We start from the raw sequence: 15,075 nt of genomic DNA on the forward strand, positions 1-15,075 counted from the left end.
GAAATATAAAACAAAGAAAAAGTAACAAAACACAGAGAATGATATTATTTAATCCTTGAAATTTATTGTATCTCACATACATTTCCATGAGAAAGTATGTGATGAATAATATATATGCACTACCTGACATTTTCTAGAATTTTTCTCTTTGATGTTCAGCCACACAGGCCCAAGTATGAGCTTTGAGGGCATGGAGACTTTTGAAAGCTGAGACTTGCCAGCAGAACACAGCTGGCTGGTGTCACAGCAAGGATTAGACGCCAGGCCTGCAGACATTCATTCAGCCTGGCACTCTTTATCCACAATATTCAAATTTCATCGGGGCATAGAGTGCCCAGAACTCACATAGAGCATGAGTTGAGCAAGAATTCACAGAGGATAGAACTATGTGAATTTATAAGGAGAAAATACGTATCCCAAAGATAAAGAATGAGACTATCTCTTGTGAAATAGTGCCTGATATAGACAGAGGTAATTCTCTTTCGTTTATGTATCCAGAACCCATCATTAAAATTCACATGAGAATTATTGCCTATTACTGCTGGTTCTACAATTGCCTGCTATCCCAGATGATGAATGAAGCCAGAATTAATGTTATAGATTTTTTAAAGCTGCGTATAATATGGGCAACAGCAATAAACTTTCGCCATTTCACCTCACTCGGCAAACATAACATGAAGGTCAGGAGGGGTAAATATTTGTTAGAGAGAAAGAAAAATGTATTATTACAGCCTCATTGTCTTCTACTGCTGAGTGATGATGTTGCATCAATCTAGTATTTCTGTGAAACATTAGATCAAAATGTATGCAAAAGAGAAGTAATTTATCATCATAAATATTTGTGGCAGAGCTATAGGTAAAATCATCAGTGAGGCAATTTATGGAAAATGTCATTGGGGTGTATGTTTATTATTCTTTGCATTTCCTCTGAATCAGTTGGTGTTTCATTCAGTAGCTATATACTGAGTGTCTGTGCTAAGAACTTTGCTGGGCTCTGGGGAGCAGGAGTGAACAAAGTAACGGGTAGGCTTTTAAAGAAATGAGAGTTTTTTGAGAGATGCTACACTGCCAGGTCCAGAATGGGAAATCCTTTCTGTCCGTAGATAGGAAAAGAATTTGCCCCAGTGGAAAAGTGAACTTTAAAATAACTCCATTAATGCAAAGTAGATGGTTTAACTCCATTTCATCATAAGAAGAGAACATTGTATTTACCTACATTTTGTGAGAGTAAAGAAATCACAGGTCTATTTTTATGATTCCCCCCAATTTTTACCTGGAAACCTAACATTACATGCACTATCTGTTACAATAATTGTATTTTTAGGGGAATAAATGTCGCTTACGACAAACTTTAAAACTTTAACAATTTATTTCAGTTATGTAAATAAGACATTTGAAATTGTGGGAATTTTTCTGTATATTTTCATGTGCAAAATTGGTTATTGGGCATATATTCCATGCAAAGAAATTCAATGTATGTTTCAGGCAAAAAAATTTACCTCATTTCACTTAGGTTTTCAATTTCAGCTTGCTCTGTGTACTTTTTCAGGTTGGTAATGTCCTCTCTCTTGGTACAAACTTCTCCACTTACAAAATGTATATGGAAATCTTAAAATCATAAAATTTCACAAATATTCTAAATATTATATTTTCATACTAAAAATGATTGTGCTTTTTTCCTATTAGGAGAACGAATTAACTACATTTCATAGGTAATTTTAAACTAACAGCTGTTATTTTGCAAAATGATAACAAAGGATAAAAATATTGTTATGACATGATTTCAGAAATGCCCCACTATCAACAGAAATGAAATTTTCTCATAAGAACCCATTTTTTGTTTTTGCTAGACCATTGGTTCTGATTGTATGTTCATTTGACAAATATTTAATGATTATATAATTGTGAAAATTTCTGATTTGGATATTGCAGAGAATACAAAAGTTATTATGGTTGATTTATTGTCAATAACATATTTACCTAATAATTTATAATTTTTTCCAGTACATCTCTATATATTATCCAATTTAAACTTAAAAGAATTCTCATGAGATAGACAGGAGAGGAATTAATAGCCCCATTCAATAGATTAGGAAGCATGCTTAAGATCAGAGACTCTTCTACCAGGTACCCAGGAAAACATAGAGCTGGGCTTCTGATTCGGGCAACTGGGGAGTGTGCTGATGGAGTTCATAATTAGGGAGGATCATATTCAGTTGATGGCAACCAAGGAACCCTTCCTGGAAGAATTGGTAGTTATTAAATGAAATTTATCAGTTGCCTGCTGTGTGCCAAGTACTTGACAGGCATTCATAGGTAAATGGCACTTCATTCTCTCCTTTCAGTTAGCTCACAGTTTATGGGCAAACTAGACAAATATAAAACAGGCTAATACACAGAAAGGCAGATTGCTTTAGAATCACATGCAGGAGCAGCTTGTAATTCAGACCACACAGAGCAGGTAACACCTGAGCAAATGCTATACGTGCTCTTCTCTAAGCAATTGCAAGAAATTGATGGATTTTAAGCAGGAGGGTTATATCTGCCATGAGAGGAAAGAGATTTATTATGAAGGAGGCATTTTGAGAGGTTATTTCAGCCATCTAGTCAATAGATGTTTAAGGACCATATTAAGGCAATGTCATGAGAGCTGGAGAGCACAGATAGAGAGGTCTAATGGGCAATATTTGGTGACAATTCATATGCTGAGAATAAAGGAAGAGAAGTCAAGAGTGATTCTAACATTTTTTGGCCTGAAGAGATGGGCTTGATTTCAACACATAAGCACTTGTCTTGTGGAATTGATGAATTTCAGACTAAAGGAAAATATGAGCAAAATCCTGGTGCATGATTAATAAATAGTTAATATCAACATTAATTAGAACATTAAAATGTAGGAAAGTCATGAGAGACTTATAGGGCTGACACTCTTTTCAGCTTATGTTTACTTTAATACTTCCCTGTCCCACAATGAGGCAGGTAGGTAATATTTTTATCGTTTTTTACAGATGACTAAGCTCAGACAGACTAGTAGAGTAACTTGCCCAACAAATCCAAATAGAAAATGGCAAAGCCAGGATTCAAACCCAGTTTGTTCTCACTTTTAGCTCCTAGAGCTGCTGTTTCTGAGGTCAGAGCCTCCCAAGATTCTTGAAAACAGAATAATAATGTCTCTGTGATATTTAATTGTTTAGATTAAAGTAATATGTGTTTAGATATTGTAAAACAGTGGCATTTTATGTATTTCTTTTTTCTTTTTTATTCTAGAAAGCTCACACATGAGTTCATGAAAGAATTGAATATTTTAATTAAAAATTATACCAACAGGGAAATAAATACAAAATAATCATGAAAACACATTATTGAAAAATTAATATATATTTACAGTATATATTTTTATCAGTAAATAAAGGACGATAGCTAGGGTGATGATGAAAGTTTGGAAAATATTTGCATAAGGAGTTGAATTTGACCTTGTTAATAGGGATGAGACCGCTAAAAGATAGATTTTGAAGAAAAAGAAAAAAAAATTGGAAGACAGATCCTTGACTGATGCCTTTATGTGATGTGCTTTAGGAAGACTAATATGACAAGAGTATAAATTGAAGGAAGGAGAGAGAAGAGGTGGGTCACATGGCAGAACCAAGGAGAAAGAAAAGGAAAGTGAAGGTGCAAGAGATGCTTAAGAAGTACTGTTATGGAAACTTCATATAAGTGGGGACCTTACCTGTTGTGCTTAATACTGTCTTCCCCAAACCTAGAACAGTGCATAGTAGGTTCTTAAAAGTGCTTTGTAAATGTGCAACGAATGAAGTAGAATAAAATTTAAATGGTGATGGACGACATGCATAGGACAAGAAAGGGCAAGAAGGTCATTATTCTGAACTATTGCATATAAATGATGGCAATAGTTATCATGCATGAACAGGAAGGGAAAAGTAAACACATAGATATGGTTCATCAGAATAAAATAAAGCATTTTTTCATTATTTTTATGGAATTAGTTGGAAATATATGGTTTTAGAAGTTTCCATATAATGAACTGAGGGACACTGGAAGGTGACAGATTGAAGCTAAGCTTTTTTTTTTTTTTTTTTTTTGAGAGATAACTGTTCTCTAGATTTGATGGTTATATTTTATCAAAAATGACTCAGTGTGGAGCACCAAAACATAGTAGATAAAATTCCATTTTTTTCCTGAATCAGATCACAATACTCATCCTCTTTGTTGTGCATTTTCTAAACCTAACACTATGCTTGTCACATAGAATATTTACAGTGCATTTTTTGGTAAATAAATAGTTTTAGGAGATAACTGGGATAATAGTGAAGGCTTGGGAAACATGTGCATAAAAATGGAATTTGACCTTGTGGAAAGGGGTGAGACCACTAAGAGGTAGAGTGAAAGAAGAGAAGAGAAAACAATTGGAAGACAAATCCTTGGAGAAGGTCTTCTTAATTTAGGATGTAGGAAGAAGATAAGGCAGTGAAAGATTATTAGAGCGAGAGAAAAAGTACCAAGATGGTATAATTTTACTTGGCAGCTATGTGGAAAAGAATTAGAAGAGAGCAAGACTAGTAGCAGTGGAAAGGGAAAGAATTTTAAGAGGCAAATTTTGGTCTAATAAATTCAGAGAAGCTAAGAAAGCTAGATCCAAAGAAGAGATGATTATTTTTAGTTACCAGGAGATCCTTACTAACAGATGATAGGGAAATTTCAGTACTGAAATCAGGAGCAAACTATGCACGGGGTTAATGTCACAAGTTTAGGAGAGAAGGAGAGAGGCTTTCAGTGGTTTCCATATTTTGATGTCAGAATTCCTTGGTGATGCAGCTTTTACCAGTTTTTGTTCAAACTGCAAAGAGGTTGTTGCCATTTCTGCTTATGAAGCAGACTATGCTGATTCATTGAAGTGAATCTCAACTTATAAATCTAAAATATGTAAAACAAAAAAATCATACTCAGTTCTTCTCCCTTTCTACTCAATAACTATGCGAGGCTATTTAGATTTTGTTCAGCATACAGACTGTATCATGTATGCTACATTAGCAGCACCAATGAGCAGAGTGACCTAAGAGAAAAAGATGTGTGTTGGATGCACCATCAGCATTGTTGTTGGCTTATATCATCTGGGCTTGTAATAAAAAGTGAAATAATCAGCAAATTACTTACACCCAGGGGATGATCATTTCTGCTGTTTGACATAAAGTGTCTTTTAGAAGGACTTGCCCTTTGCTGAGTTTCTCAAAGTTGATATTAAATATTTAATTACAGAACTCAGTGAGAGCATCTTTACTTACTCCTTTGCAATCTGGTTTGAATCTCAAAACATAAATGCAATTCTAATATTAATCAGGACTATCATTGAGAAACTTATAATAGTGTCTCATAGTGTTATTGTGAAGGTCATGAAGCTGGAGGTGAAAATGAGGATTTATGTTTCTTTCTTTGCCTCCAGACGTGACTATATAGGTGTTGGTATTGTATAACTCATTTTAGAAAGTTGTCTTTGGATTGATTTTCAGAGTTTATGACACATTATTTTTGATAGTCTCGGTGGTAGTAAACCTTCCTTCATTACAGGATGGATCAAAGTTAAGGAAATGGCTTTAAAGTTTGGAGGCATCATTGGGGAATAAGGTAAAGATGAAAATGAATAATTTCCCTTCTAATGAAGTAAAGAGTAATTCCAAAGTACTGCAGCTAATATTCTTGTGAAAGGTGTCAGTAGGTTATACTGCCTATGCTAAATTGGGGCAAGCATCAATATTTAAATACGAACAGTCTTGGATATTTGGGGATAACATGTTAGAAGCATAGTGCTAAGTTTTTCATCTTCAGATGGTTACCACAAACGGGGCAAGCAAAGTACCTTAGTTTAGGTAAGCATTCTGATGGATTTGATTGATTCCTGGCTGTAAATCTCAGTGGCATTCTTATCCTGCTTGGGGACAGAGACAGTGACTGTCCTAAGGTACAGAGAGGGAAATGAACACTGTTGGCCGAATGGCTGTTAACTGTATGCATAGTCAGGGGACATAAGAAAGAAATATCCAGAAAAATAGAGGATATGTGCAAATGGACACTTGAGTAAGTGCAATGAAGAAATAAAGGATAAGAAGAAGGGTTGAGGGAGACCAAAGAGAGTCAGGAGAGAAGAGCTATTGTAAAAATAGGTTCATTGGAGAATTAGCTGAAGTGCATGGGGAAAAATAAATTGTCTTCTGAGTTAGGTGGATAATTCCTTATGAAGTTGTGTGCAGCTTGTGCCTGTTGTTGGGTCAAAGCCAGTGTTTCCAGATGGCCGCAATAACCAGGAGGTCCCTTGACAACTCACTCCAGGGCCTAAAACAAATCGAAAATGAAAGGTATGGCTCCTTATTAAGCTTGTCTGTGTATTCAAACAGTGGCATTCTTTATCAGGCATCCTGCTGATGCTGTGGCTGCTGTTTCCATCACAGAAGCTATTTCACTTAAGATGAGAAGAGGTCTCATTAATAAATCATATTGCATGATATTCCTATAGTACCTAGATGACATGCCCACACTTTGCAGGGAAATGGAATTAAATAGACCCAGAGAGAATTTTATAGCAAGTCTTTCTTTTATGTGTCATTTGGAATCATCAATTGCTGAACAAATTTAAGATTTAAGATATACCTGTCAGTACACATACACTTATGTATGAAATAAGAAATCACTGCAGAGTTTTCCTAGATGAGATGAAAGCTATTTTTCATGTATGTGAAGAAAGGACATAGTTATCAAATACACTAAAGGTTATTTTCAACTCTGTACCCAGACAAGAACAAAAAGTATGGGCATGAATAAAAGATAGTTATTTCATCTTTGCCTTATGTTAAGGTGTGAAATAAATGTAATGAAATGCATTCAGTTGCTTTTTGAGATATTTCAGTCTGCTTTGTAGAAGATTGGTAATAAAGGATATGTAAATTTACATATTACACAGGTTTTTGGCAAATAAGGGCCACTTAAAGAGGCAATCTTGCTTTCCTTTGGATTCATACAGTACAACAGTTACTAAACAGTATTGCCTAATATTTTTTGATTGTCTAGAATTGGCAATTAGAATCTGTACGTATTTTAGCAATGCTCGTATTCATGAAACAAATCTATTTTTTCTACAGACCATCTATGTTTGTGAAGGAAATACAATGATATAAGATAGGGTTTGTTTTATCCTTCAAAAAGGATTATTTTAAAAGGATGGTAGATGTTATGTTCTAGGTTGTTAGATTGTGTTTCTGGATGACTGGTTTCCAGTTTTTGGATTGAAATGACCCCGAGATTGAGAAATATCAGCTATTTATCTATTTAAAGCCACATATTTGGCCAGGCATGGTGGCTCATGCCTGTAATCCTAGCACTTTGGGAGGCCGAGGCTGGTGGATCACGAGGTCAGGAGTTTGGGACCAGCCTGACCAACAAGGTGAAACCCCGTCTCTACTAAAAATATGAAAGTTATCTGGGCATGGTGGCACATGCCTGTAATCCCAGCTACTCGAGAGGCTGAGGCAGGAGAATCGCTTGAACCCGGGAGTCGGAGGTTGCAGTGAGGTGAGATCGCACCACTGCACTGCACTCCAGCCTAAGTGATGAGCAGGACTGTGTCTCAAAAAAAAAAAAAAAAAAAAAAAAAAAAGACACATAGTTGACTTTACTAGTAGCTTTAAGCACTGTTCTGTGGATCGTCAGTGCTCTGTAGAGCATTACAGGGGATCAGTCTTGGACAAAGTAACCCTTTTTTCTCAAAAAGATATTACTGGATTTATGTTTCAAAATATTATTCTTATTATATTGTGGAGAATTGAATGGAAGGAATGTAAGTGGAGGAAGGAGGACAGTTGGGTAGGTATTTCACTAGTTGGGTAAGATAAGCCATATTACTTTTTAATTAAGAGCATGGATTCTGAATCCAGACTCTCTATTTTGAATGTAGCATCTATCTCCTATGCAAGTGTCTTTGGTAGTTCACTTAATATTATTCTATGTGTCAATCTTTCTATCAGTAATTTGGAAATAATTATAGTTCCTACCTCAAAAGTTATCATGAGAAAAAAATGAATTAATGTACCCTAGAACATGCCAGGCACAGGGCAAGCACAATGTTAAATATATACTGTCAGTGAACTAGGATGTTTGGAATGGGGAGAAAAATAAGTGGCCCTTATTTGAGTATATCGAGGTATTATAATGAGCACATAACTTAGTTATGGACTGACTTTTGGGGGAAGGAGTGAAAGCAGATAGTGTCATATGCCATTCACTGGAAATAGAAATATTGGAAGAGGATGGGGGATTGTGGGAGTGATGAGGATGTCCAAATACAATACTATATTATTATTTGTTTAAGAATTAATATGTAGTGTAACATATAGGGTAAGTTAGGTCCATGGGGAAGATTAAAATGCAAAGTTTTGGACTTTTTTTAATTGCTTCTCGACTGAGTGACACAATATGACAGAAGTAGCTTTGTGGGGACATAAGTCTGTATTTATCGGGGAGTCTGGTATCTATCTTGTCTTAAAGAGGTTTTGGTCAGCATTTGGACTCTATGGAAGCACATTAACTTTTAGATGTAAAAGCATCGTAAATACAGTAAAGATTTTTAAAGGAATTGGATTATGTAGGGAATGAGCTGTCATTAATGTGTATAAATCTTAGGTGACTACAGTTTGTTCTTATAGCTAATGTTTTTTTACTCATACATTTTTCATATTTGTTCCTAAAATATGTTAATACTTACATAGCTTGTTAAACAATGATGTTTGCATTTTCTTGTAACCAGAACTACTTTTTATGCTTTAGAATCTTTTAGATCCCACAAATAGAATGCTAAGTAAATAAGTGTTAATAAATTACAATGGATCATTAAATCTATATTTCTTTCAATATATTAATTTTGTATTTTATGTAAAAGGACATTACGTTTTAAGCAAATTCATGTGATTGTGTGCCAATTTCAATGATTTTTCCTTTCTATTTTTCCTATTCTTCTAGTCTGCTCCCAGTTTTCGAGAGGAGTCTATGCTATTTTTGGATTTTATGACAAGAAGTCTGTAAATACCATCACATCATTTTGCGGAACACTCCACGTCTCCTTCATCACTCCCAGCTTCCCAACAGATGGCACACATCCATTTGTCATTCAGATGAGACCCGACCTCAAAGGAGCACTCCTTAGCTTGATTGAATACTATCAATGGGACAAGTTTGCATACCTCTATGACAGTGACAGAGGTAAGTGACAGTATCTCATCTCTTTGTAATGGGGCGAATTCAATGCCTACGCTTGACACTTCTATGGATGCTATAAAGCTACAAAGGTGTGATAAAGCCCAAGGATCCCTTGGTTTAATTTTGCTGTGATAATGACTAATGCAATTTAAAACCTGGGAAACATATTTAGAGTAAAACAACAACAACAACTACAAAAGCTGTCTGTGTACAACTTAGAGAGATAGACTGTATCAACCCAATGACCAAATATTCAGTTGTAATATAAAAAGCAATTTTTTGCATCAGCAGCTTAAAGTCTATGACAGCTATACTACTAGTCCAAGGTGAATGAAGTGGCTTGAGTAAATTTAAGTGAAACATACAGTAACATACAGTTATTAAATATTGTTATATACAAAAGTTTTATCAGGCAGGTAGCATTATTATTGCCCTTGCCTTTAAACAAGATTCCCGAATCTCAGAGAAGTTAAAGGTTTTTCTCAGGATCAACCCACATATGGTACAGCTTACACACAGGTCTCTGATACCAAACCTATGCTTTTGACACCATTCCACATAATTGTTTAGAATGGGATGATTTTGAATAGCATGCCAGTCTTGATTCATTATGTTAAAATGTAATGGAGGGAGGTACAACCTCTATGTTTCTCATATCCCTTGTTGTGAAGTTTAGTATTAGCAGACTTGCTTGATTTATGTCATAGAATCCCAGGTGTTCTTAACCATTCCCAGGTCCATAATTGGGTGTCAGTGGGTTTGTGTACTCCCTAAATTGTATGAAACATCTTGTGTGTGTGTGTTCATATGGATATGTTTTTAGAGAGAGTATCCATAAATCAAAGTCAAAGGGGTGAGGGACCACTATTGTCCTAGTACCTAAGTACCATACTGTGCTTCCCTCAGCAGCTTGCTTCCTGGAATATTTGTAGGTTCAAATGAAAACCCAGAAGCCTATTTCGACCAAGATAGGGCACCTTGTTAACCCACAAGGGCAGACAAGAAGAGAGCCAGCCGTCAGTCAATTCTCCATTGATCAGTTTGTAGTCATTTACTGCAGCAATCTCGAGTCAGGAGTGCAGGAGCTAGGTGTCTGATTCTCTGCCCTGTCCTCCTAATCCTGGGAATGAGAACACTCAGTGGAAAAGCCAGTCAGCACTATACAAGCTGAAAAAAAATTTGCTATGTCAACAACTATGTCCCCCTGCTTTGAGAAGGGAGTGCTTTGCTATTCCCATAGGGAATTAAAAACTAAAACAGAGAATCATTTACAGTACATACAGATTTCAATGTGCTGGATGTTTCCGAAGCACACTTATTAATGTGATAAAAGGGCTTATAAAACTGAGCTTATTAAATAATTTTTAGTTTTTCCTCTTGTTCTCTGCTAACTTCTTTAGTATTTTGTGTTGTTCAAGCTAGCCTGAAATATGGGTGTATTCTTAATACCTCTTTCATCCTTGCATCCTATTGATATGATTTCCACTGCCTAATTATATTGTATCTGTAGACACTCATCCTTGTCGTTGCCATTACCCCAGGCCAAGCCACCATAATGTCTTCAGTCCCTCATCTCTCCAGTTCCACCCTTGTCTTTTTTTAATCCATTTTCCATGAAGTAGCGGGAATTACTGTTAAAAAATTTTTTTTGGACTGCATTACTCTCTTGTTTAAAATACTTCAATAGCTTCTCATTATGATGAGGATAACATTGAAAAATTTTAGTTGGCTTTAAGGTCTTATAACATCCAATTCCCACTCAACTCTCCATTGCATTCTGCTGTCTTGCTCACTCATTAAAGCTAAATCCATTTGACCTTCTTTCACTTTCTCAGATGCACCAAACTCTTTCACTTCAAATCTCTGCGTGTATCACTAATTCTTACTCCTCCTTGAGAACTGGGTTCATATATCATTTCCTCAGAGATGCCTTTCACACTGTTATCTTTCAAAGCAATCTCTTTTCCTTTATAGTACTTAGGACAATTTATAATGAATGGGTGATGTTCATTCTGTCACTTAAGAATTGCCTATTGAGCCCCTGCTATGTTCCAGGGACTGTCTTAGTGTCATAGGATAAGCATTATGTTTTTCATGTAAGGTGTGGCAATAAGCTCCAGGAAAAGAGTGCCCAGGCAGTGCTCAGTGTACTGGATGTTCAGCTCATGACTGTACCCAGTGCTTCAGATAATGCTAGAAAGAGAGTTAATGTTAAGTAAATGGTGTTAATAAGTAAATGAGTTAAACATCTGTGTACAGTATTTTAAGTTCAAGATGATTTTATAAGCTAAATTTTGCTTGCAAAATTGAAGAGTTGAATGACTAATTCTCTTTTCACTTTGATAAGGTTGACTGAGGATGGCATTTTTAGTTTAAGAATACACTTCGTCTTCATCCTTACCCTCACCATTGCTCCCTCTAGTTAAAACTGAACTTTTGAGAAAAATTCAAAAAGACAACAGCTGATACAAGTTTAAAAAAAGAGAAACTGTAGTGTGTGAGGAGAGATACTCAGAAAGACAGGCTCTGGAATTAGCCTGTGAAGATGGATGGACTTACGTACTTGTGAAAAAAATCTGGAACATTTTAAAATACTTTTTATAAGTAATAATATATTAAAGCCAAAATGACCTTATGGATATATTTTCAAGGTGTTATCAAGTAGCTATTGATGTTTTAATGTGAAAAATATTTCAGTGGCCTTCTATCTGAAGTTATTTCCAGACATAAATATGTAAGACTCTCATAATACTGGCAAAAGACTTGACCTTTGTGTAATATTTTACTTGGCTCATGGAAATGGAATTTTTGCTATTTGTTTTTTTCTTATTAATGACTTAATTTTTATGGCTTTGCCATCATGCTACATTTTAACAAGTTTATTCATACATTTAGTGTGTGAACTGTTTTTCCCCCATTTGGTCTGAAATAATTTTGCTTATGCTTCAAAGTAGGCACCTCCTTGCTTTAGTGTCACATAATTTGAAGAATGCACCTGTGTTCCCTTTGTCCACATTAACCACAGTCTGGAAAATAGATCCCATGGTTTCATCACTCTACTTACATCTCTACATGCCTCAGTTTCAAACAATTTGATCTGTTCTTGATGTGGCTGTCTCTTCACCTCCTTGATTATGTGATTATTTTTAGGCTCTAATCATCTTCACTTTTTGGAGAGTCTACGTCAGGAATATATATTGTTAAATTATAATGTCTAAATTACTGTTCTTTGGAATAGCATAGGGTCCAAATGTGAAAATGATCTCCCAACATTCTGCCCTAATCATGAACTAGATGAAAATGACTTGAAATTGTTATATGCTGCTTAATTTCACTACCTTTAGCTAGTGAAAGCCATTCCTGCTTCCTGGCTATCTGCCACAATGCTGAGCAATAGGCCAAGAGACTATATACCACTTGTAAACAATTAGAGACATGGATGCATGGATAGAAACATCTTTGTATAGCAGCATCTTTGTATGGAACCCTCTTTGACTAATCTAAGTTTACTGGTGAGAGGAGAGCTGAAACTCTGCATCTGGTGCCAGGTGATCTTTTAGGTTGCTGGTGTCTTCTCCTTACCCAGGCCATGTGGCAACAGCCTGACACTCCTTGATGACCCTTGATGACCCTGAAAGCTGCATATCATCACTCCATAAAGAGAAATTCAACACATTTCTAACAATAGAGCAATGGGGTTATCTATGTTAATGCATTCAAGATTATATAATAGTTTTATTTTTGGATATATGTGTTATAAGTTTGAATCAGGACTTAATCCAAATGTGGTTTTTATTTATTGGTTTAGTGTCAACAAGGTAAGATAATACATTTCTACAAAGAGTAGGTAAAAACAGAATTAGCACTTTATATCTGTATATCTTGGTTTCAATATCGAGCAATATTATTTGTCCTCTGAAGGGAAGGCACTTTGCCTGCAGTTCCAAGAAAACATCATGCATAGAACAAAAATGCTTTCAAATTATAATTTTTTCCCTCATATTCCTGAGAGAGGTGATGAGGGAAATATATGTTAATCTAATTTGGCCTAGGCATGCTGCCATGATTTAGTGATCATAAATATTAATTTATATGCTTGAAAGAATAAGTACAGTTAATTTTAAATGGAGCAAAGAAAATATTTTTAAGCAGTAAGACATGGTTTGAATAAAATGTATCTTTTGGCAGTAATCATTTTTAATTTAACCCTTTAACGTGCAAACTGATAGACTTCCCCTGTGTACCAGGTGACCTTTTAAAGGGTTTGCATACAGACAGGTGGCTGATGGCTTGTCTATAACTCAGAGTGTTATTAATACTGGGTCAAGATGAGACTATCACTGACTGACTAGTAGTAATACTTTGGGAGAATTTTAGGAAGATTGTCATTTTATGAATAGGTTATACAACTACAACCAGTCAGTAACAATAGGCACATGAAGAAGTAATGCAATTTAACATTATTTAATCTAGCCATTTTTTACTTTAGCAAAACATCTAAGAATTCAGTAGAGTTTAGAACTTACTTTTAGACTGTAGCAATATTCTTGAGGGTTTAAAAGAACATACTATATTTTAAATATATTTACCAGGAGGAATAGTTAATCTTCCAGATTTCTTCTGTTTTTAGATGATCAACTATGTATCTCAACAGTTTTGTTTTAAGTAATTCAATAAAAATAAGTGAGTCTCTGCTATAGAAACTCAAATATCCTAATGTAGTACTATGGATATTAGAGTCGAATAACTATTGCATACTAATAGCTTTAAATGAACCAGTGTTTATGCAGAACTCCCATTGTCTATACAACTTTGTATTCTGAATTACAGCATGAATATATTTATAGATACTTCTGTGCTAGTTTGTGTGGAAGGAATAGAGGCAGATCTCAAGTCATACTTTCTCCTGTAATTGAATACGGTACAAAGAGATCAAGAGCACAAATCTGTGTTATGTTTGAAGAGTTTAATTTCACCTTCATATACATTTTCAGTGATTTTCAAATTTAAAAATGGTATATTGATTATAAAGCAATCAGACAATACAAAACTTTTAGTTGTGAGGAATGAGGTGAGAAGATCAAATTGAGAGAGAGTTTGAGAGTCATTTACTATTACTGAAAAAAAAAACACTTAGGGAAATGGGTTATTAAGCATTGAACGGTGGTCTCTTCAAATTACACGTCAGATAATGCAATCACTTGTGAATTACTTCTGCCTGTTGTTAGGAGATAATTTAATATTATTCAGTGTCTTCTGATTAAACTGAATTTATTAAGTCTGATATAGCACTACTTGAGCAGTTTAGTTTCTTAATAAATATGTAAGTTTTGTTAGGTTCCACAGGTTACAAAATATTAATCTTGAGAGTTTTAATAACAGTGAATCCTGAATCCACAGCCACTGTAAATTACTTTTGACACATAGAACAAATGAGTTTGAAAGTCAGAGAAATTTCTTGGTTTTTTTTTTTTTTTTTTTTTTTGAAATGGAGTCCCGCTCTGTCACCCAGGCTATAGTGCAGTGGCGTGACCTCGGCTCACTGCAATCACCACCTCCCAGCTTCAAGGAATTCTCCTGCCTCAGTCTTCCAAGTAGCTGGGATTACAGGCGCCTGCCACCAGGCCTGGCTAATTTTTATATTTTTAGTAGAGATGGGGTTTCACCATGTTGGCCAGGCTGATCTCGAACTCCCGATCTCAAGTGATCTGCCCACCGCACCTGGCGCAAGTTAGGCATTTCTTTAAATGCATTCTTTTTGATTTTATACATCATCTCTATATTCTTTTGCAAGGTGAACTGCCGGAAATTTTAGAT

At 35.3% G+C, this 15,075-nt stretch overlaps 1 protein-coding gene across 7 annotated transcripts in view; it reads left to right on the forward strand.

Moving 5' to 3' along the window:
* The window catches only part of GRIA2 (glutamate ionotropic receptor AMPA type subunit 2), a 145,463-nt gene that overhangs the window by 74,582 nt on the left and 55,806 nt on the right, over nucleotides 1–15,075 (forward strand). For all 7 annotated transcript variants that reach the window (XR_004671246.3, XM_063603966.1, XM_003822551.6 and 4 more), the window contains exon 3: nucleotides 9,022–9,261. Coding sequence is in view for 6 of the 7 variants with exons in the window: in XM_063603966.1 (XP_063460036.1) it covers nucleotides 9,022–9,261 (240 nt within the window). In the remaining variant the exon portion in view is untranslated. The remainder of the gene's footprint in view (nucleotides 1–9,021; nucleotides 9,262–15,075) is intronic.

The sequence above is a fragment of the Pan paniscus genome, chromosome 3, assembly GCF_029289425.2.
Source record: "Pan paniscus chromosome 3, NHGRI_mPanPan1-v2.0_pri, whole genome shotgun sequence".
NCBI classification, from domain to species: Eukaryota; Metazoa; Chordata; class Mammalia; order Primates; family Hominidae; genus Pan; species Pan paniscus.